The sequence below is a fragment of the Macaca thibetana genome, chromosome 12 (assembly GCF_024542745.1).
Source record: "Macaca thibetana thibetana isolate TM-01 chromosome 12, ASM2454274v1, whole genome shotgun sequence".
NCBI lineage: Eukaryota > Metazoa > Chordata > Mammalia > Primates > Cercopithecidae > Macaca > Macaca thibetana.
Genome location: NC_065589.1, coordinates 117368115 through 117393631, shown reverse-complemented (window position 1 = coordinate 117393631; position 25517 = coordinate 117368115). Strand labels below are relative to the sequence as shown.

Genomic DNA, 25517 nt, shown 5'->3' with positions numbered 1-25517 from the left:
CATCTGCAGTCCCAATCATATTCATATTTCCCATCAAATATATATAAAATAAATAATTTTGGATTATCTCTACCATCTTTGTCCCCATCTTTTACATACATATTAATAGCATGTCCCCAGGAGTCATTTTATACATTATATCCCTGGTCTCGTCCGCCAGTCACAACAGACTTTTTTCAAGTGAGGAAATATGATCCATGCCGGGTCTATTAAGGGTTTACTTCCCAGGAGTTTATAATTTAGACTGCGAGGTCACTGTGGGCTACTGAGCTGGTAATATACAAACCTGGAAGTTATTAGTATATCCTACTACATGGATTGAGGATCACAATAGCAGTAGGTAGTTATACAATTTCTATTTAGTGGAGACTTAGGAGTCACAATTGTGTGTGGTAGTGGTGTTACAAAACTCTGCTTGAAGCTGCTACTAAGTACACTGTTTTTACTTAGACTGGAGTGTTTATCTGGAGTGGCTTGAGAGGTAGGCTGCTTCAATGTACAAATTCATCTGCACTGAGAGGAATCAAACAATCACATAAAAAGAAACAGATGAAAAGTAGAAAGTCTTGATGATTTAAAAAGTTTCTTGTAGAGGTATGATTGCATTCATGCTCTTTAGTTTCATGTGACACCTCAACAGCTATCTGACGTATTTATATTTAAATAAGCTATTCTGTCTTTATGCTCATGCCAGGGGTATTCCAGGAGTACCCTGTTATTTTAGCAAAAAACAAGGTCCTTAAAAACCAGAACCAAAGGCCGGGCGCGGTGGCTCAAGCCTGTAATCCCAGCATTTGGGAGGCCGAGGCGGGCGGATCACAAGGTCAGGAGATCGAGACCACAGTGAAACCCCGTCTCTACTAAAAATACAAAAAATTAGCCGGGCGCGGTGGCGGGTGAGCCGAGATCGCGCCACTGCACTCCAGCCTGGGCAACAGCGTGAGACTCCGTCTCAAAAAAAAAAAAAAAAAAAAAAACCAGAACCAAAACCACATAACATGATATCCTTGATCAATCTCAGTTGTGATTTTCAAACCAACTTTGAGGTTGCTGCAAAGCACCAAAAAAAGCATAGCTGGCCTCTTTCTCTCAGGCTGCTGGTTCTTGTAGTATCATTTCCATTTAAAGTAAAATTTTAAAGGCGCGTGTAGGCAAGTATAATGTACTTAAACTACTCTAATAAAAAATAAACAAGCAAACAAAACCCCTCACAAAACTATACCTCTGTCTATATTTTGTTTTTTAAGGGGGTTATTTTGATAGACTCTGTTAATGCTTTAGAAGCACTGAAAGTCATAAATAGCTTCTTTATAAAAACACAGATTTTAAAAACTTATAGAGAACAAGTAAAAACTTCCCAGCAACTTAAAGAGATTCAGCCAACATTTGACATTTAATAAAAGAAATGATGAAATTCCTTCCTTTATTTAAACTAATAAGAATTATAAAATAAGTACATATTCTTCAAAACAGGATTTATTTGAAACATTTAGATAACTCACAGGTGTTCCTGGTGCTACTCGAGACACAATCACAGGCATCTTCTGATCATATCCTCCCTTAAAAAGAGGGTAAGTAAAATGTTAGTCAAATATTACCAAAATAAGAACACCTTAATTTAAAAACTGAGTATAAAATAAATTCCAGATTACCTTTACATTGAATCCAAACCTTCCATTTTCATCAGGTTTCATTCTGATTAGGACAAGATTATCATGTGGAATACCACCATTAGGCTTAAAAAGACAAAATTAAATAACCTGTAATTTTCTTCACTTAAAATCTATTCTTCAGATATATAGGAAGCATACTTTTTATATGCTTATATTACGTATAGTTTGTAAAAAATCGTAATTCTAGTAAAAATTTTAGTTCAGAAAAGTAAATTCTTTGACTAATAACTTGCAGTTAGCCCAACCAGATATATCCTCTCATGCATTCTTGCCAGCACATGCTAGACTATTAAGTGACAGGAGGTACAGAGGCCATGTCTGTCTTTATTAATTGCTATATCTGTAGAACTTGGCTCATAGCAAGCCAGGTTCATATGTATGAGTACACAGAGGGTGCTCATAAATGTTACATGAATTCAAATGATACTTCCTCTGCTTGATATATGTGATTTTAAAAAACAGCTTTATTGAGATATAATTCACATATAATTCACCTATTTAAAGTGTATATTTCCATAATTTTTACTCTTGTCACAGAGGTGTACAAACATCACTATTATCTAATTTTAGAATATTTTCATCAACTCCAAAAGAAATCTTGTATCCATTAGCAGTCGTTCCCCATTTCCCCACCTGCCATCCTCCAAAGCCTAGTCAACCACAAATCTACTTACTGTCTCTTGATAGATCTGACTGTTTTGGATATTTCACGTATACGAAATCATACAACACATGGCTATTTGTCCTGGGCTTCTTTCATTTAGTATGTTCTATGCCTGCTCTTTGAAGGAAAAAATCTGACTAGTTCTTATCAGAGATGATCTCTTCTAGGAATCTTCCCTTAACCCCAAAGCTTATTTAATTATATACTCTGTGCACTCCATGGTCACTTCTAATTATAGAACTTGTATCGAGTTACATCATGGCACAATTCATGACCAAAGAATATGATGAAAAAGAGAAGGTACTGTAATACAACTTACAACTAAAAAATACCACAGTACAAAAGAAATTTCATTTAGGATTTTAAAAATTCAAAGAAAAATGAGAATATCTGAAGAAGCTACTTACAGTGGGCTTTTCAGGAGAAGATGGAATATCAAATGTTTCATTAATATGACTTTCTAGATCTTGTTGCGAGTGTGAATAATGAATTTGGTTCCAACTGTTTTTCTTTGATTGTTTGGGTGGTAAAGCTGGAGGCTTTCCATCTCCAGGTGTCTCTTGTGATCTAGACAATGAGACAAATTTGGAAGCTGTTTCAAAACTTTTTTAAAAGTTAGGGTCAAGAAACCCACATATTTACAATGTCTAGTAGGAGACAGGCTCTAAATTTCATATTTATTTGGAAGTGCCACTTTTTAATGAAAATTTTCCTAACTTTGAAGTAATAAATCTAATTTCCTACTTTATCGTATTTATAAACAATTATATAATAAAATATATTTTAAAGGTATTCCTGTGAAGATACCTATTAATCTATTATAACAAAGTAAACAGCTTTCCAAAAAAAATTGTTTAAGGTTTTCAGAGGAGTCATGGGTAGCCAGGAATAAGGGAGGCAAGAAAATCCAGAACTGATAATTGGGCAGTTCCACAGATAAAGTAACTATTCCAGTCTAAATCGCTTAAGAGACTGGCCTAATCTTTTTAGAAATAAAATACGATTCATGGAAGTATTGAATTCAATGATGTGATAAGGATTGGAAATCTGAGTAAGAGTGCTGAGATCATCACCAGAGACAAAACTGGTTTAGATATTGTCAGAACATATGATTTAAGGTGAGAAAACTCAATCCAATTAACATTAGAGAGCATAAGCCTCAATTTGTGGCAACAGGAACTGATAAAAAGAGCTAGATATGATAAAGGTAACTTCAGGGCAGAAACTCTAGCTTTTAACAAGCATAATATGTATAAAAACATTACTTGTGGCCGGGTGCGGTGGCTCACGCCTGTAACCCCAGCACTTTGGGAGGCCGAGGTGGCCAGATCACAAGGTCAGGAGATCGAGACCATTCTGGCTAACATGGTGAAACCCCATCTCTACTAAAAATACAAAACATTAGCCGGGAGTGGTGGCGGGCGCCTGTAGTCCCAGCTACCGGGAGGCTGAGGCAGGAGAATGGCATGAACCTGGGAGGTGCAGCTTGCAGTGAGCTGAGATTGCACCACTGCACTCTAGCCTGGGCGACAGAGGGAAACTCCGTTTCAAACAAAACAAAACAAAACAAAACATTACTTGTGAGCTTTCCACAAAGGCCAAAAGTGGAAACTTGTGGTTCAACTTGTGTCTTAAGAAGTATGCCTCCACGGAACTTGTGGATTTGGGAGAAGTAAAATATTAAATAGGTAAGGGGAAAATTGTTCTTGATAAGAACACTGACCACTATTGGTGTTATTACCTGATAAAATAATTACTGCCTTATTGCCTAAGGACAGGTATAAGAGCGATGACAGCTACTGTGTCAATTCACATGACTGCTGGTGTGGCACTGAAGCACACATTTTACACCTAGTATCTGCTCTTCTGTTAGACTGACGAGACACCTAACATCCAAGCTATAAGGTCTGGAGATAAGCAAAATGTATTAGATGATATTATCATTAAAAAAAAAGTTCTTCTTCCCCCCACTGACATTAGGCCTGGCCATGTGACTTGCTTTGGCCAATGACATGTGGGTAGAAGTGGAATGTGTAACTTTTGAAAGGAAGCTTTAAGAAACAACTTATGGGCCAGGTGTGGGGGCTCACACCTGTAATCTCAGCACTTTGGGAGGCCGAGGTGGGCGGATCACGAGGTCAGGAGATTGAGACTATCCTGTCTAACACGGTGAAACCCCGTCTCTATTAAAAATACAAAAAACTTAGCCAGGCGTGGTGGTGGGCACCTGTAGTCCCAGCTACTCGGAAGGCTGAGGCAGGAGAATGGTGTGAACCCAGGAGGCGGAGCTTGCAGTGAGCCGAGATCGCACCACTGCATTCCCGCCTGGGCGACAGAGCAAGACTCCATCTCAAAAAAAAAAAAGAAAAAAAAGAAACACATGATTTCATTACGCTTCTTTTTTCCCTTGGCCATGAGACTAGCCATGTCGCAAACAGGGCGTGCTACCAGTCTGGGACCCAGAATGAAGACAAGGTAGAGCAGAGCCAAAGATGACACACAATGTACATATAATATAAGAAAGAAAGAACCTTTGTTATGTCATTTTAAGTAAGGCTCATTTGTGATCAAGCATAACAAGATAACTGATGCAGAGATTTACTGCCAGAGTGACCCTTGGATACATTTGTTCTCCCTTGTAGAGGACATGTAAGCTTATTGAGAGGTTGGCTGCTAGACACCTAGTAAATAAGCATTGTGAAACTGAAAGTATGATTAGTGCCAAGGAAGTCAGCTGGGATTAATAATGAATGAAGTGATTTTATGGTCTTCCAGAGAAGTTCCTCCTAGGAGAGATTAGAGTCTTTCTGAAATTTTATAACCTGGTATAAAATATAACCGCAAAAGAAGCAAGTGAACAGTAATGCCCACTTAGCCTAGATGTCTGCATAGAAATACTTCAGGGCACAAATGCTCCAAATTCTACCAAGTCTACAAAGCCTGAATCAGAGCATACATCCCTCTTTTTCAGCAAAAGCTTCACTGAGGTCTGCTTTAATGGCCAGGGCTTCCAGGTCCCAAACGTGGTCATTTTTAATGTTACTTTCAACTGCCATGAATTCAAGCTTCTAAGGGCCCACACATTCAAGTATTGCTTGTCTACAGAAATGTTTCCATGGACTAGAATAGAGATATGTAACTCAACCACGGCGTACTACATAGGATTACAGCACATAGAGATGGACATCCCTTAGCAGAACTTAACAGATGCAACATTTTTAAAAGGCAGTTGATAGAGTCTCTAAAACTTTACAAACACCAGAAGTAATTGGACTCCACATATATAACAGGTCTCACCCCTTACTTGGACCTAAATGTATAACCACTGAGGCAAGATAATTAGAAACTTTTTCTGCTTTTGCATACAGTTGTCATAACCAGGAAACATTTAAAAGCTAAATTTAAAAGCTGGGGAAAAAAACATTCAAAACTAAAAACCTGTGGGAAAGGGTATAAGGTGGAGAACATATGAAAATGGAGTCAGGGCAACCTTCCTTATTCTTGGTCCAGCTATCAGTTTAAATACAGCGCCAAAATACATAGGAGAAACTCAGGCCTGATCAGCAGTGGCATATCTAAGTGAGTCAAACTTGGTGGGTATGGGCCTAACAGTGGCAATACTCAGTTACATGAGAGGGACAGCACTGATACTATGGTACATTTTGCTAAAACTGTTGAATCTCTATTTCTGGAGTTACAGTTTAGGCAAAAAAAACACCTCCAGAGGTGGTTTTTATTGTGCAATTCTGATTAGATATTGTTACCCTAAAAGAGCAGTTGTAAATTCATGGATTATGGGCCAATTTTGGCCAACATACATTTGGACCATTCATTGCTTTTATAAAAATAATTGAGTTAAACAATTACATTTTTAAAATTGCATACAAATCTAGATTTTCAAGACGAAAAATCTGGAAACTCTGGAAAGAATGGGACTGCAGTACCAGTTGTCAAACACTGTATTAAGCCAAGTGGCAGCTGCTGTCTGTAGATGCAGCATGAGCTCTATAATCTACACAAATCTCCATCCCGTGCTACTTGCAAGACTCCAGGTATTTGATAATAGCCTCTTCTAACCTCTTTTTAAACATTCAAAATAAGCAAGAAGATACAGATAGGAAAAGAACCCAAGTATAAATGCTGGGGTTGGGACTTATGCCAAATTATAAGGAAAAGGTGAAGAGAATGGAGTATAGATTAAGATGAAGATGAAAGGACAGTAAAACTTTGGATTTCAGGACAGAGCTACCTGCCTTCTCACTGTCTTACATAACTTTCTTATTAAAGTACCTTCTCAGAGAATGGCAGACAGGCTCTCCATATGCCTGACTGCTGCAGAGGGTTAAGTTGGTCTACGGAGCTCTTATAATTTGATTATGTACTCTAATAGTAATCCCTGTAACTGTTTCCCTTTTCTATACTTCCAATTTCAATAACCAAACTCTACACACACGCGTGCACACACACACACACACACACTCTAAAGTCTATAAAAGTAATCAAGGATGTCAACACAGATTCCTGAAATCCAAATATCGGGCAAAAGTTATCAATTACATTTTTTAAAATACATACTCCAAGAATATTAATTCGATTTACTTTAATGAATAACTTTCTTCTTCATTTCTATTGTACAGCTATCATATACATTATATTTATTACCTAAACAGTTATCTAGGAAGATGACTTTCATAGGTAAACCTTGCATTATAATTAGAAAGATACATTAAAAATAATGTCATGAAACAGTCCAATTCTTAAAAACAATACTATTTCTAAGTGCACACACACAAAAATCTGCCAAGTATAAGAGAATGAAGAGACATCATGCAATTGTGAGAATAACTAGGCAGCATAGTGAAACACAGCCCTGTCAGAAGTAACAGATAGTACCCTCAAGGAAGAGACCTCTAATTTTCAAAGAAGGCCAACATTTACTAACAGGCAGTTTAGGCAGGAGTAGGGAAATAGAAATTAAAGAAAGAAGCAGGGATCAGGGTTGTAGCTGGAGACATACAAGTGGAGGGAATCATCCGGCTTTAAGGAAGGGAACTGGAAAAGATCTGATTTAGGGAAAGTGAGAAAAAAATTCAATCCTGAAGGGATTATTTTAGTTACTTTTAAAAAAGAAAAATGAACAACCCTTGAAAATCATGAATTTAAAAAAAAAAAAAAAAACAATGGTAAAGGCACGACTGTACATAGAAATCTGTCACAGAAACATAAAATTTACTCCAATAGACTAGAAAACAAAAACTATATTCGTGTTAGACACTAATACAAATGTGCCAGAAATGATGGCTCTTTTAAAAACTCTTATTTTCCAGCCTGGGCAACAAAGCAAGATACCATCTCTACAAAAAAAAAAATTTTTTTTAATTAGCTGGGGATGGTGGTGTGCACCTGTAGTCCCAGCTACTCAGGATGCTGAAATGGGAAGATCATTCAAGAACAGTAATTTGAGGCTGTGGTGAGTTATAATTGTGCCACTATGCCCCAGCCTGGGAGACAGAGAGACCCTGTCTCTTAAAGAAAAAAACAAACCTCTTATTTTCTAAGATGTATATCAAGAGATCATGTCTCATTTAATTATAATCACTACTGTTATTCTCATCTTCAATACGCATTTAACACAACTTGTACTTTACTTATATTACATTAGATACAGATAAAATTCTGATTCAAAATTCAGGCCTCTTAACACTTTGGCTACTTTATTCTGATAATGACAGTGTTTCAAAGTAAACACCATTTCAGGTTGATTATTAATTAATGCACAAGGCACTTTAAAAAGTTCATGTAAACTATCAGGGACATGATTAATATCTAAGAATAGAACTGACAATGTCATGTGATTTTATCAGTAAGAATCTATTCCAGAACAAGCCTCCCAGAGACCGGAGATTCTTGGTTTCAACCAAATCAAGGTGTCCACCCTTAGCTCCCAAGTGCAAGTGACAGAGCCTTTGGCCAGAGATGAATGACAGGTAAGCATACTGCAGCTACTGTCCAGGGACCCGTAATTAGTCTTGATGCCACGAATACAGCATCTAATATGGTACATTCTCTAAGTCCCCATGGCTTGGTATCTCCTTCTATTCAAACCTTCTTTGATTTTTTAAATCTCCTTGTCCTAGAATAGCATGGTATTTGAAGAGTTCACAACATATTGCTAAACTTGATCAAGACTGGAATGGGAATTGGGGACAATGAATTGTAGATGGAAATCATCAGTGCCAGTAGTTGAGAGGGGTGGAGGAAAGGCAAAGCTTTGAAGACCAAGCAAAAGGAACTGATGAGGTATGGAAAAAGCTGTGGGGATTCATTAGATAAGACTAGAATGGAATAGTCCAGGAAAGAATGGCTCAGGGAAATGGATTTAACACTTGAAGATGGCCAAGCACGGTGGCTCAAACCTGTAATCCTCCCAAACAACTTTGGGAGGCTGAGGCAGGTGGAACACTTGAGCCCAGGAATTCAAGACCAGCTTGGGCAACATGATGCAACCCTGTTTCTACAAGAAATACAAAAATTAGCTGGGCATGGTGTCATGCTCCTGCAGTCTCAGCTACTTGGGAGGCTGAGGTAGGAGGATTACTTAAGCCTAGGAGGTCGAGGCTGCAGGGAGCAGTGATTACACCACTGCACTCCAGCCTAGGCTCAGAGCAGGACCCTGTCCCTAAGTAAACAAACAAACAAACAAAAAGCCACTTGTAGATTATAAAGTCTGCCTAGAATATCGTGTGATTAGGGATGTAAGAACAAAGTTGAGAATCTGGAGACTTCCTCACTGTTCAATCAGATGCTCACACTTCAAATATCCAGACAAACTGTTGATAATATATTAAAAGTTGTTGGAATATATCCCAAAAGCTTAACTGAAAAAAGCTATGTAATTATTATATGCTTATAGCAATCCTTTGAGGTAGGTATTATTATCACCCTGTTTTTTAACAGTAAGGAAACAGGCTTACGGAGATAAAATAACTCACCAAAGGTCACCTAATTAGAAGTAGTGGAACCCCGTTTTAAACCTAGTCTGAATCCAGAGCTTGTGCTCGTAACCACTATGATATATAGTTGCATCTAAAAGAAAGTAACTGCAAAAAGGAGGAAGGTTATTTTAAATCAGAGGTTTCCAAACTTTTCGTGGCAGCGGAACATTTTCCTAAAAAAAAAAAAAGTTTCTAAGAAGCCAATTTACAAAATAGGTAAATGCTAATAAGCATCCCCCCAGTCAGTATCTGAGGCCTCAACAGAACTCCTAGAACTTATCAGAACATATCCAGAATATGAGTATTTTAAATCACTTCATTTTGGTTATGGTAATACTGCTATATTTTAAATTCTAACAGAAATTACTTATATTTTAATGAACAGAAAGCAAGATTAGTAAACACCAGGGCTTATATACATCCATATTTACTTTAATTGATAACATTTCTAACTCAATTGTTTTAATATATTTAAAACCAATAATTTGCCTAAAATGTACTAGAGGAGGGGGCACCAGGGCTCGAAACACATTCTGTACACGGTTTACCCACAAAAAATTTTACCCACATTAGCTGGGCGCGGTGGCTCACGCCTGTAATCCCAGCACTTTGGGAGGCCGAGGTGGGCGGATCATGAGGTCAGGAGAACGAGACCATCCTGGCTAACACGGTGAAACCCCGCCTCTACTAAAAATACAAAAAATTAGCTGGGCGAGGTGGCGGGCGCCTGTAGTCCCAGCTACTCAGGAGGCTGAGGTAGAAGAATGGCGTGAACCCGGGAGGCGGAGCTTGCAGTGAGCTGAGATCGCACCACTGTACTCCAGCCTGGGCGACAGAGTGAGACTGCGTCTCAAAAAAAAAAAAAAAAAAAATTTACCCACATTAAAAAAAAAGTACTACTCGTGTTAACTTTTGGTTGTTAAGAGAAAGGAGAGATGGCAATATAATTCTAAAATGTTCCAAATGCCCCACATTCATATTGGGGCTTTTTACCAAAAATAACTTGCTTATCTTAAACTTTGACCTTTTTTTTGCTTTTGGTTTCTAAAAGATGGTGTCTTGCTGTATTGTCCAGGATGAGGTGCAGTGACCATCCACAGGTGCCATCACGGAGCAACACATCCTCGAACTCCTGGGCTCTAGTGATCCTTCTGCCTCAGCCTCCTGAGTAAGCTGGGACAACAGGTACACACCACCACACTTGGCAATTTGACATTTTGAAAAATGTTAAGTGGAGAGTAAATAATGAAAATGTTATATTCAAGTGTACTATGCTGGTAACAGAGCAATATATTGTCACATAGTAGCAAAAGGTTTGTTAGAAATGTCAATCAAGATATGTGAAAAAATGTGCACAATTTATTTCAGTCCAGTCAGCTTTAAATTTTCTTATAAATGCTTCAACAACAGCAGTGAAAAAAAGCTCATTTTGCAGTTAATGCAGCTCTCTGTTGCCGCCTTTAGAAATTTGTATCCTAATAAATTTAACCATCCAATTCACATGCTGTGTTGTAGACTGTGGTCTCCTTTACTTTATCCTTAGCCTATAAATGATAACTTTATTCTAAACAGTATAAGCAACCTCCTGTACTCACTTAAATAAAGAATTGGTAAGATGATTTTATCTGACAATTAAAAAAAGGAATATGTGAAAAAAAAAAAATCTATTTCATTACATGTTGAAATGTTCTGTGCTTAATCCAATATATCATTTAAATTCTTTTCACATTTGGACAATAGAAAAACTAAAATCTATGGATTCCAAGTTGCAAAGTATTTTATCTAAATTGCAAATCAAAGAACATCTATAACATCTTGTTTGGAATACAAAGTTCTCCTGGCTGACTGCTAGAGAAAGCCTGAGTTTTTGTTCTGTAAATTGGGACAAGTGTTCTAAGTGTGGCTTTCTTATCTATAAAATGGATATTACATATCTTTCCTACTTCACTGAATTCTCCTGAATAGAACAGTGAGAGAATTTATGTAAAACTGACTGTAAGCAACTAAGTAAGTTATTATTATTAAGCTTATCTTTTCAGAACTTTCTCACTATTCTTAAGGTTAAAAACTGGTTGAATGTCAAATGCAGTATTATAGATTCAAAATGGAATACAAACACATAAGCCTTATAAAATACATGTCCAAAGAGACTCCAAGCATTTTATAATCTTGTGCACAAGACAGAAGAAGCAAAAACTCTTCACAGTTCCAAGTTACCCTGAACTTGCTTCTCCACTCAAGTCAGGAAAGTAGAATAAAGGTGTTTTGAGATGGCAAATGTATTAGTCCATTCTCATGCTGCTATGAAAAAACACCTGAGACTGGGTAATTTATAAAGAAAAGAGGTTTAGTTGACTTACAGTTACACATGGCTGGGGAGGCCTCAGGAAATTTACAATCATGGTGGAAGGCACCTCTTCACAGGGTGGCAGGAGAGAAAATGAGTGCACGCAGGGGAAATGCCAGACACTTATAAAACCATCAGATCTTGTAAGACTCATTCATTATCACAAGAACAGCATGACGGAAAGAGGAAATGACCCCCATGATTCAACTACCTTTACTTGGTCCTGCCCTTGACACCTGGAGATTACAATTCAAGGTAAGATCTGGGTGAGGACACAGAGCCAAACCATATCAGCAAGTGATTTGGGGGTTTGTGAATCTATAAAATTTACATGTGGAAATATTCAATTGTGTTTACATGTCTTTCTTTGGAAAAGGCCCTTTAAAAATAGATAAAGATAATTTTGTTAGGCCTCAAGAGTTATATTGGTTTTGGTTTGTAATAATTAGGCTTTTGTGATTCCTGCATATGGTTCATTTTTATGTCATGAAAGTATGTAATTTTAAAATCAAATCAATATTTCAATCATGTCCTTAATTACTATACTTTTTAAAGTTTCCAAATTAAAACATACATAATTATTAAAAATCAACCGGAAAGTTTAGAATTATAAATTCTAAAGTAATAAAACATTAAATCTCCCATCAATCTTATTTCTTGCCAACTAATTCCCCACAGGTATCATTGTACAGTGTGTATTTGTCCTATTTCTCCATTTTAAATAATATATACACACAATCAAAATGTTTTACCAAGATATACATCATGCAGGCTGAACTCTTACTTGTTTTGATAGCTCAGCCAGTCTTCCTTGGTTTACCCTACCCAGGGACAAACATGACCCTACACCTGTACTCTCTTCCACCTACCACTCTTGGGCCCACTCTTTACCCCTGATCACATTCACTATATCTTACACCAATTTCTCCTTCTCAAGAAATAAATCTTCTTACCTATCTACATAGGTAAATTCCAAAATCTTCTTACCTATCTACATACCTTGTAAGTATTTTAATTTTCTCAACACTTTTTACTCATACTTATGGTTCTTTTCCTTTAAAAATATTAAGAAAGTTCTACTTTACCCTCCTCCTTGACCAGAGTGCTACATTATCTGCAGAAATATTTGAGTTTATACACTAAAAATTGAAGATCTAAGTCAACAAAATAACAACATAGTGACTGAGTGGGGGAGGGAGAGGCAACAAGAACTCTCAGGAACAAATGAGCATAATTGCAAATATATAACTTTTGAAAAGTTGCATAATTAAAATCTTGTATCAAATATCCTAATTTCCCAGATTATTTTAAATAAAGCAATTTGGGGCATTGAAAACACAGAGTGAGGAAGCAAAATAAAAAAGCTCTTACGGTGATGATTCCAGAACAATGCTATTAGCTTGTGTTGATGACGGAGATCTCTGATTCACAAACACTTCGCTTGGGGAAGTATGAACCATATGGTCTACCAAATGACCAACTGAAGATGGTCGTAACCGGGTTCCTTCCTGCGTGAATGCAGAATTTCGACTAAATAAAGAGGGAGAAAAACTGAATTAAAATATGCTTTTTAAAAATTTTTTAAATTTTTTAAAAAAAATTTCCAAGTTTCTTAATATATGGTTGCATCAGAAAGTGGGTATGTGTTTTTAAGTCAAGCCATGTTGACTAAGCAATCTCTGAAAAAGACAGTGTGATATAAACAGAGAGAACAGAGAATGGGAAGTCAGTGATCTGAGTTACAGTCAACAATCTGCCAAGGATTCTACCCGTAAAGTCACCTACTATCTCTAAGTGCCTTAATGTTTCTAGGTGTCAGTCACTACGATTTTGTCTTATTCAGCATTTATAAAATAAAGGGATTAGAATAAATGATTTAGAAATATATTCTAGTCTGAATTATTTTTTAATCATTATAAATGCTTTTATTTACAGGACTTTCTTTGAATCCTTAGAATAGATACTGAATTCTATTGCCATCCTCTTGACAGTCACACAAAGTAGTGTTGTTATAATTTTTAATTACAATATTTCAGTACTTATGTATGTGTCAGACATTGCTCTAAGCATTTCATTTAATCCTCGTAACAGTACTATAAGAAAGACATTATTATAAATATAATTTTGTAGATGAGAAAAATGAGACAGAGATTAATTAACTTGCCCAAGGTCAAGTATACAGTGATTACAGGGCCCATGCTCTTAACCACCACTTTGTACTATCTCTTCAGAATGTTAAAAAATCTTTTTAGGTTGTATCTAAAATTGTTTCATTAACCAGAAAACTTAATCAGAGCTACTGCTAATTAATTAATTACTTGAGTACTTTGGCTTAAATATCTTACATTTTCTATAACTTGCTATTGTTTTTTAATGTTGCTGGTATAAATGAAGAAATGGCTGGTTGCAAAAGGGAAGAGAAAAACAAGGTCTGAATTTTCTTCAGACAACCTAATGAGGCTTTGAATATATGCAATCATTTATGAGAAAAAATGATAAAAGCAACCTGAAATTGGCAAGATAGAAATTACTAAGTCCATTTTCTTCTAGGAGTAGCTTTAACATGTAAGTATTAAAGCTCTGTGAACCAAACTGTTTATGTATAAACTGTTCCGATATGGTAAAGTTTATTCCTCAGCTGATAATAGGCTTCAATGCTGTAGCTGTTAGATTTTTTTTTTTTTTTTGAGATAGGGTCTCACTCCGTGACCGAGGATGAAGTGCAGTGGCGTGATCTCAACTCACTGCAACCTCTGCCTCCCGGGTTCAAACAATCCCTGCCCCACCCACCTGACAGGTGCACGTCACCATGCTCAGCTAATTTTCCTGTGTTTTTGTAAAGATGGGGTTTCACCATTTTGACCCGGCTGGTCTCGCACTCCTGACCTTAAGGAATCCACAAGCCTCGGCCTCCCAAAGTGCTGGGATTACAGGAATGAGCCACCACACCCAGCCACGTTTAGAATTTTGTGCAAATTTATTAAACATTAATGTGCGTAAAACATTTATGAAAAAAGACATCTTCAAATATTATATTGCATACCAACATTCAAGTATAAGTGAACCTTATGAGTTAATAAAGTATGTTAATATGTTGGCACACATTTGTTTACCATTATCATAATTACATACAACATTTGTAATATTATCAAATTAAGATAATCAACATCTTTGGCTAGTACATTTGGCTAATTTATGATCTTACAATCATTTACACCAAAACATACAACTTTTGTGAGCAATGTCAGACTGAAGTACATATACGGTGAGTGGTGAATCACACAGTGCTTTTTAGCTCAGGGAGAACTAAACTTGTAGGGAATGGTGCTGGAAACCCCTTTTCCTAGGCCATAGAACATGCTGAAGCCATGGTTGAGGTGGGGGTTTCAGAGAATCACAATCACTTGCAAAGCATTTTCAAACAATATATGCTCCCCTAGAAATTCTGCTGGGAATCCACATGAAAAGTGAGTATGTCAACAACAATCATATGAGATTTTAAGTCTAACAGATCTTCATTTATCAGGAACTCTTAACTGCGAAAGTTAACTGTTGAGGAAAGTTGAGAGTGGGGGGTCCTTATTCAATGTGCTACTCTCATCCCGCAAGTCTATACCGTGTTGCTTCTGCAATGAGCAGCAGGCGAAGAGAAAATAATGCTCTGGAGCAACAAAAATCATGTTTCACCGAAAGAACTCAATTTTTGCATATCTTTATCTTAGGCATAAAAATATACAGCCAATAATTAGAAATTAGCAAAATTCACACCTGATGTTGGTCACAGAATTCACACTTACTGATTAGGAGTTCCCGGTGGAGATCGTGATGGAAGGCTTTGTGTTTCTAACCTGTCATCAGATATTGAATTTCTGCTTACTACTTCCCAATCCATTAATTTCCGTGCCAAGGGCTTACTTGGGGATCTGCAGAAATAAATTAAATAATATGTTAAAAGTTTTATTTTTATATCCCAAACTATGAATCAAATCCTACATTTGTTTTCATAGATTATGTTCTAGACGAGCAACATAAAGAGTTTACTTGTAAAAAATTAATGCATTTAGAGGTTATTTACCAAATAACTTCCTAAGAATGTACACTGGTTTTACATGAAGAATAAAGGAAGGATAGGCTAGAAAGAATAAGAGAATAAGAAGGATGAGGAAAAACAGAAGAAACAAGAAAAGGAAGGAGAAAGGTAAAAAGGGAAGGGTCTGCTACCAAACGTTTTCTCATATGTTACTGATAAGACAGATACTACCTACTTCTATTCCAGAGTATCTGGAACACTAGCTTATCTTGGGCTGTATTAAATAATTCCTAGCACATTATCTCCTGAATGCTTCTATATCTAAATTCCAGTCCTCTGCCTCAATGAATACAGAACAAAAATAATTATGCATATTATATTTTATCTACTTAAACAATTTTTTACATATAGTAGGTTAGTGGATTTTTCCCTTTTTTCCAAAAACATTTTGGAGGGTTAACAATTCTGTTTATTGGTGGGGAGTAAAAGGATATGTTTTGTTACCCATCTATATATTATCAGGTATCCTAATAATAAAGATGAAAACTAAGTGATGTTTTGAAAAAAGATCTTGGCTGGGCGGGGTGGCTCAGGACTGTAATCCCAGCACTTTGGGAGGCCCAGATGGGAGGATCACTGGAACTTAGGAGTTTGAGACCAGCTTGGGCAACATAAGGAGACTCTGTCTCTATAAAAAATAAATTAGCTGGGTATGATGGCAGGTGCCTGTAGTCCAAGCTACTTGGGAGGCTGAAGTCAGAGGATCACTTGAGCCCAGGAATTTGAGACTGCAGTGAGCTGTGCTAGCACCACTGCATTACAGCCTGGGTGACAGGAGTAAAACCCTGTCTCAAAAAAAAGAAAGAAAGAAAGAGAGAAAGAGAGAGAAACAGAGAAAGAGAGAGAAAGATTTTGATATTGATTCATTCAGATCAAAAGATATTGATCTATGCAGAGATCATAAACCCTTAGAATTTTAGGAATGTTAACAAGTAAAGTATTTTTATATGCGAATTCAGATAATGGACAAAATTAGCTGAAAATATATGTTATCCTTTAAATGCCTGGCTTTACGACGTGGAGAGTTAATGTGGAGGCTAATAATTTAAGCTACATATATAAAGTATATAATAAATCATCTTGTAAACAGTATTATATTTCAGTAATTAACTGAAGCATATAAAAATTATATATATTTTCCATTATAGCACAATTTACAAAAAATGAAACATCCTGTTGTCTTCCTACAAAAATCAGATCATAAACATTTAGGTAGAAATACCTATTTGATTAAAATTTAAAAATGAAGACTATTTTTGGTTATAGTTAATAGGAATTACGGGCTTTTGTTGTGTGAATTTGGATTTATTTTCAGATTTTCCTATAATGATAAAGAATTGCAGGTAGTATTGGACTTGCTTTTTAGCTCATTGGGATATTTTCCTCTCATCATGTACTATGTATACACTTCTGTATGGCTAAAAAAATAAAACAATTACCAAGGAAGGCACAAAGCAAACGCTATATTAACTCATCTGATTACATTAAAACTTAATAACATTAGAATTCTGATACATAATGATCTCACGAAGTTTGAAGTTTCACTATCTACTAGAATTTCCTTTCCAATATGTTAAACGTGTAAAAAGAAAGGTTGGACTAAAACGCACAATAACACTGACCAAAGAGAACTGAATAAATCATTATTATGTGTACAGTAGGAAGCATTAAAATAATAAGGACTCTGAATTCTAGATGTGGCTTATTAGGCAAACAAACCTCTTATGTTTCTGTATCTAAATGTATAAATTTATTAGCACAATATGACCCATAGGTCTCTCCCTACCTCCTGAATTTTATGATTTATGAATATCCAAATTTTCAGGGCAATGTTTTAGCCTATTAATTTTACTAAACCACAAAAAATTTAAGTTACTTATGAATCTAAACTACACAGGTGTCCTATCATTTCAGCAATTCATAGCTAAAACTTTTTTAGTTTGGCCTAATGACATTTCCTTAATCAAAAAACTTGTAGGCATTTTCTAAGACATGGAATGTTATTAGTTTTAAAAAAGATACATTGACTCAGATTTCATTTTCCGTAACTGAATTCAAAGTAATTTAGGTGTGAACGTTTCCCATTATCACAGGTTTAAATTATAGGATTTTTTGATTTGAAGACAATTCATGACACCATTTAGTTCGACCCCCTCATATTGCAGTGCAAATTTTCTTATCAGTCACAACAGAATGAAAATAAAGTATATTATCTCATGCATTTGATTTTTAAAATAAAGATTAATATTTACGGCTCTATTAATGCTAATTTATCATGTAATAAACTATTATTTCCTCAAATATTAAACTACGAAATGTAAGCTGTATGAAAGTTCACTAACTGTAATCAGTACATCAACTACTTTCATTTTCTAAAAGCTGGAAAAAGTCATTTGAAGAAAAAAAATTCCAGCACACTCACCTAGTCTGAAGCGTCAGAACACTTTATTGCTGTTAATGGACTAAACATGGCTGGACACTTTGAACTTAAAACCAAACTTCATGTATTTTATTTTATTAACAGTTTTAACCTCAGGGAACCGCCCACTCAAGCTTGCTGTCTATGTTTCCTGTTGAGTGTGGAAATTTCAGAGAAAAAAATACCACACAGCATCAGTGTGTTTGCGATGTGGTAAGCTTCTTTTCTGTGCAGGGCACCTTATTTTTCTATTGTATGAGAACATTGTTTTTCTCTTTTCTTAGATATATGACAACTGCAAAATGTGAAAGCAATTTGAAGAGGTGATTATCAGTATACGTGCTGCTGAGGCGAACACGAAGCGGTGATAATCAGAAAAAAGAAAAAACATTTAATGATTGCTAAAAAATTATTATATGAAAAGTTTAAGGAGGAGCCTTTTCTATCTATTCATATTGCCAACTGAAACCCAAAGGAAAAAAAAGAACTCTAGAATTATCTGGTACTTTAATAAAATAACTTAATAATTACTAAAACCATTAGAGAATTTTGGTAGGTATGTATCTGTTTATTACAATTAGATCCTAACATATTAGAAAAACAATCCCAGAAAAGCTTCATCTTTCAGAGGAAGAGAGATCATTAAACAGCCCAGTACTATTACAACCTCATTGTAGCTGATACCTTATTATTTCAGAGGAACCACACAATTCCAGAGAAACAAAAGGAATAGGAGAGTTGTTTGAGGCTTATAATATTGAAATTTTACCTCTACTATTCACTGAATAATGGCTCTTTGTTTTATAAAATAACCTATTAAACAACCATACATTTTAATAATGAATACACAAAATGAACAACTAAATGCAGGTATAACTCTGCTTATTTCTAAAATCTGATATGATCAAAATATTAAAACATTAACACTTATAAAGAAACCATTTATATGTGATATAAACTTAATATATAAATACACCTATGATCTGGTATTCATATTAGGATATACTACATACAACTAGTGATCAAATCACATGTTCTATACTTTTTATAAAAGTCAAGCAAGAAAGAAGACGCTTGTTAAGAGAGGAATAAAAAAGTTTTAAGTACATTGTTATGGTGTTACAACACTAAGAATCAGAAAAATATTTTAAGAAATGTTATTGGTTTTTTAAAAAAATACACTGACTCAGATTTCATTTTCCATAAGTGAATTCAAAGTAATTTAGGTGTGAAGGTTTTCCATTATCACAGGTTTAAATTATAGGATTTTTTGATTTGAAGACAACTCATGACACCATTTGGTCCAACCCCCTCACACTGCAGTGCAAATTTTCCTATCAGTCACAACAGAATGAAAATAAAGTATATTATCTCAAGCATTTGATTTTTAAAATAAAGATTAAGTTACCATTTATGGCTCTTCTATTAATGTTAATTCACAACGTACTAAACTATTATTTCCTCATATACTAGACAACTAAATGTAAGCTGTATGTCACATATTACTGTGATATCCTTACAAAGTCTTAGCAACAACTACTCTGGAGGCAGGGACGTGGCTCAGTAAAGGCAGGAATCCTAAAAGTTAAGTTTATAGTTTACAATTAAAGTATTTAACTGTTAAAAGATTTATTGCCATTATAAATGACTAGATTTTTGAACGGCAAAGAAAATGTGCATGATATGTTAAATGATAAAAACAAACAACAAATAGTATAAAACAATTTCAAAACAAACATACACACATATAAAAATGTCTCTATGAGTATATGCATAGAAAAATCCTGAATAATGAGTATAAAATTTTTTTTAAAAAGTTGTCTTCGGATGATAAATTTTCTTTATGTTCTTTGATACTGTTGGAGTATTTAAACATAATGAGCTATCACTTACATTACTAGGGGAAAAAAGCAATTTCCACTTTTGGAAGGAGGAAGAAAAAAACCAAGAACACAAAACTCCCTTTACTCTGGAAACACAAAGAAGGTCTGTTAGATAAAGGCTTAAGAACAAAATTTAAACAGAGTGAAATCAAAAGCAAACTTTCTAGTTCTCTTTATTAAAACTCAAGCCTCTAATAGCAGTAGATGCCAAGCACATAACTAATTAAAAGACTTAGCCTCTCAAAGTAATTTTCACTGAAAACAGACGCTTGTCTCTAACACACCTGTGTCCAGTTGGTCATCAGATTCTGCTAGTTCTGCCTACAAAACATTCCTTAAATTTGTTCCCTATTTTCCATTCCATTACCAATGTTTTTGTTCAGGCCTTTATTATTTTCACTTGGATTACTGCAATTACCTTATAATTAGTTTCTGGGTAACGAGGCTTTCCTTTCTAATCCATTCTCTATCGTTGCTCATAATACTATTTTCTAAAACACAGATCTTATCATGTCATTTCACTTGTTAAAAAGCAAATCAGCTAGGTCAGGAGTGGTGGCTCATGCCTGTAATCCCAGCACTTTGGGAGGCTGAGGTGGGGGGACCACCTGAGGTCAGGAGTTCAAGACCAGCCTGGCTGACATGGTGAAACCCCATCTCTACTAAAAATACAAAACTATTAGCCAGGTGTGGTGGCATGCGTAATCCCAGCTACTAGGGAGGCTGAGGCAGGAGAATTGTTTTAACCCAGAAGGCGGAGGTTGCAGTGAGCTGAGATTGGGCCACTGCACTCCAGCCTAGGTAACAGAGTAAGACTCCGTCTCAAAACAAAAACAACAACAAAAAAAGAAGAGCAAATTGACTATGATAGACCCTAAAGAAATAAAGACAATAAATGGTAAACAAAAATAAAACAACTTATCTCTTAACAATATAATTTAAATAAATATGGAAATGGCTTGATAACATGAAATAAGTCACTATATTTCTCAAAAATGTTTAAAAAAGGAAAGCAACCTTGAACAAAATATTATATTAATAACATAATATCTGATCAGCCTATTCAGAGCTGCAATGCCTGGCACACTATTAATGTTCATATAAAAAATGAATCAATAAACTAGACAAGCTAGTTTATCATTCCCTCAACATTATTTACTGTTAAAGAATAGTGATAATTCTGTAATCAAAAATTTGAAATATTTAGAAAAACTTAAGAAAAAATATTTAGAAAAATTTTAGTAAACTCAATCCATCTTTTAAAAAAATTCAGACAATGAAACAGATTTGGCTTACCTTGCAAATACCCTGTCTTTATTTGCCTTTTCTTTGCCATACTGAACTGACTGGACTTCAGTTCTCCCACTGAAATATATAAATATGCACAACAATAAAGTCTTAAAGAGAACTATAAGATAAAATGACAACACATAACATGATTATAGTATACTTTCCTAAGAGACAAGACATTTCTAGCAGAGAAAAGGAAGCAGAGAATAAAAAGACTGGACAACATTCCAATTCTGCCTGGATGAATGAAGCTTAGTTACATTTCTCCCATTCATGAAGAAAGATGTGTTCAACTCCCTCCATGTCCAGACACAGAACAGCTCCAGATTTTTGTTTAGAGGAAGGAACTGAGGCAGAAAAATGGTGGGGGTTTGGCACTAGATTTGTTTTCAAGCTGATTTGTCTAGAGGGAAATTGTTGATACAGAGAAACTGATCTTCTTCTGAGGTATACACCAATGTGTTCAGATGAAATTTGTTAATAAAAGTTCTCAGAGCATTTATTTGAGACATTCTCATTACTTAACTGTGAATGAACATAAATTTGAGGTGTATCAAATGTAACCATATACAAATATAGATAACGAATGCATATAAAATCAGCCAAATGCCAGTTTCCATAGTTAAGCAAGCAATTTTAAGACTATTTTCCATGGATAAAGATCAGTAAATATGAATTGAATGACACTTTTATGAGATTTTAATGGAAAAATGAGAAATATTACCATGATTTTTAAACTTCAAGTTGAATTTTCCTAAGAAAGTATTTCCTCTAAGAGGGAGGTAATACATTAAAGTTCATCATTGTTTTGTATTTCCACATTAGAATAATGATGTTAATCCTCTGAATACTTTGGAACAGAGATAAGGATATGTACATGAAGAGACTGGTGGAGAAAGTAATAGATCTGATAGTCCCAGTACCATCTGTCAGTCAAAAGAGCATTTCAACATTTTAAGTATGACAACAGTTCCAGTATTCTCCACCACTGCTTATTATGAAGGGAAAAAAAGTTTATTTAGTGCATACTCATTAGGGACAGGACTGTGTCCAGCTACCATTTTTTATGCTCCCATTCCTAGTTCATTTACAAGACGTCTAATCATTTTGATGATTAAAAAGTGCTTTGGATATGTTTTAAAGTTCTTAAGAACTACAAACGCAAAGCTTAACTTTTTAAAACTATAAATATATACGATTACATATATACAATTTAATGTGCGAGCTGTCATAGGCCCAATCCTGTCCTGTGCCCTATGTTTTGCAAGGGCTATGATAAACAAATTCCATTTTCTAGATTATTTTGCCTTAGGTTCTGCTTTTAGAAGGTACTGGTGGAAGATCAGAAAGTGGAGAAAGGCAGAGCAGGAAACTGGTAGCTGCTGGCAGCTGCTTTAATAGTTATGGGGATAGGGCATAGTGAGAAAAAGCATCCTGTAGATGGTCCCATCCTTGATTAAAGCAGTACTTCTCTGCAAGATACAGACTGACTTTTCTTCACTGGAAAATTAATGTATCAGTCAGAGTTCAGTCAGGGAAACAGAGCTCTAACAGTGTAGTAGCAGGTGTAGGTTTGTGGACTCCAGCCCACGGGTGACCCATGCATCTGAATTTTAGGCATTACCCCTTCTTCCTGTTTGTTTCTCCATAACCACGTTTCCTCCCTTTTGCTTTCCCAGCATTTCCAACAACCATGTAACTAATTTCTTCAATTGAATTGCTTTTGTTTGAAATACCAAAAGGGCTTTCTGTTTCCCTGACTGAACTCTGACTGATACATTAATTCTCCAGTGAAGAAGATTCAAATGGGACACTTACTCAAAAGGCTGGAGTAAGAAGTTAAATTTCATAAAAAACATTTAAAAAAAATTAATGAGAGAAAGTCTTATATTTCATATTGTCCATAATACAGACATTAGGGGTTCAGTATTATCATTACCACAAAATGAAAAACTGTTCCAGTTTCGGAACACTAAACTTTCACAGTAAGATACTTATCTTTTGAGCAATGAGAAAGTTCTCTCTCTCTCTCTCTCTATATATATAGGCTTATTATAAGTTATTCAAGCAACATAGAAAAATATAAAAAGAACAAAAAAATTGTTTTTAGCCACAGTCCTATCCATAAAGAAATCATCACAATTATAAGCAGGTAAAAATCATTCTGAAATTCATGTATATAAACATTAAAAAGGCTAGACATACAGACACAATAATTTTATTACAATGTAATTATGGTATATATGCCACTTTCAATGAAAAAAATTAAACTGGTTTGCAGTGAAATAAAAGATAAAAAAGACTGCCATTCATTAAAAAAAAAAAAAAAAAAAAAGGAAAAAAGATTAAGAAAACCTTAAGAAGCACTGTGTTAACGTCTAAAATTGTTTCAAACTTTAAGGGTTCAAACACTTCCTCCCACTAGTCCCTTGCTTCATTTTTTTTTAAGTTATACTATTTATTCTACTTTGGCAAAGTTTATACTATTTTAATTTTATTCTGCAGTTATAATTCTCATAGTTGTCAATAATTGTTTCTATATAGAGGATTTAATCTTCACTCTCAGTGCTTTTTATCAGGATTCTTCTTCGGTTATTTTGATTTATCTCCTGGTTTGCTGAATTTTACTACTCAATAAATGTTTCCAGGAAGGTCCTGAAGATGTTATATTCTCTGAGTTTTTTCATATTGGATAATGTCTTATGTGTTGACTTTGGACTTGAATGGCAATGTGATCATGTTTAATATTTTTTGGTCATGTTTTTGTCTTTAGGACTTGGTTGACAAACGATGGCCCACAAGTAATACAAGCTTGAAGACATAAGTTTTATTTGGCATACATACTGTTTGTTGTTGTTAAGAGACAGGGTCTTGCTCTGTCACCCAGGCTGAAGTGCAGTGGCCTGATCATAGTCCTGTAACTTTGAACTCCTGGCCTCAACTGATCCTCCTCCCTGCGCCTCCTGAGTAGTTAGGACTACAGGTGCATGCCAAAAAGCCCAGCTAATTTTTAAACTTTTGGTAGAGACAGGGGTCTGCCTATGTTGCCCAGGCTGGACTTGAACTCCTGGCCTCAAACAGTCCTCCCACCTTGGTCTCCCAAAGCACCGAGATTATAGGCCCCCATGCCTGGCCTACATTATTTTAAAATATTTAATTAAAACTGATAAACCACTAGCAGACTAATCAAGGAAAAAAGAAGACACAAGTTACCAATACCAAGAATGAGACAAGCAACATTATTACATATTCTAGAGATTAAAAAGAAATGGGGAATATTATAAACTCTGTGCCAATAAATTCAACAATCTAGATGAAATGGATAAATTTGCTGACAGACACAAACTACCAAATCTTGCTCAGGAAGAAAGACAAAACCTTAATTGCCTTATCTATTAAAGAATTTGAAAGTTCAAAACCTTCCTATTTATAAATAAGACTCCTGCCCCAGATGAATTAATTTGCAAATTCTATCAAACATTTAAAAAGGAAATAATATTATTATTATGCAGCCTCTTCCAGAAAATGGAACTTTCTCAACACATTCAATGAAGCCAATTTGACCCTGACATGATAAAATCTGAAAATGATATCGTAAGAAAGAAAACGACAGAGATCTATCCCTCATAAACACATATGCGAAAATCCTAAACAAAATTTAGCAAAGTGAATCAATCAATATATATAAAGGATATCATTGCCAAGTGGGGTTTATCCTAGGAATGTAGGGCTGGCTTAACACTTGAAATGCAATCAAAGTAATTCATCATACTAACATCAGATTTTAAACTTCGAATATGATTTCTTATGTGTGAATTATACTTCAATAAAGCTGTTAAAATAATTGTTCAATTTTCTAAAATGTACATATCCCATTTAATAGTCCTTAATCTCAGTTTTGTTGAAAAACATGTAAAATTTGTCAATACTAGGCCAATCTTCCCCAAGGGCAGTAACAGCCTTCTGAATGGCAGGTGTTGCTCCCCTCCCGGTTGATCTTTTTTTTTTTTTTTTTAAATCAGACTGTCCTTGAACTTGCTTTTATTAATATTTATGGTACAAATTTCCTTCTGTTTCAGTGATGATTTCCTCCCAAACAGGTTTTTCCAACTGTTTTTTGTATTTGAAGTCACCATATGTAAACTTTGTTTGCTTT

At 35.2% G+C, this 25517-nt stretch overlaps 1 protein-coding gene across 9 annotated transcripts in view; it reads right to left on the bottom strand.

Moving 5' to 3' along the window:
* Nucleotides 1-25517, bottom strand: part of PTPN4 (protein tyrosine phosphatase non-receptor type 4) — a 232478-nt gene that overhangs the window by 35981 nt on the left and 170980 nt on the right. For all 9 annotated transcript variants that reach the window (XM_050752693.1, XM_050752700.1, XM_050752699.1 and 6 more), the window contains 6 exons: nucleotides 21368-21436; nucleotides 15477-15602; nucleotides 13051-13209; nucleotides 2745-2904; nucleotides 1653-1736; nucleotides 1503-1559 (listed from right to left, as the gene is read on the bottom strand). In XM_050752693.1, the coding sequence (XP_050608650.1) occupies nucleotides 1503-1559; nucleotides 1653-1736; nucleotides 2745-2904; nucleotides 13051-13209; nucleotides 15477-15602; nucleotides 21368-21436 (655 nt within the window). The remainder of the gene's footprint in view (nucleotides 1-1502; nucleotides 1560-1652; nucleotides 1737-2744; nucleotides 2905-13050; nucleotides 13210-15476; nucleotides 15603-21367; nucleotides 21437-25517) is intronic.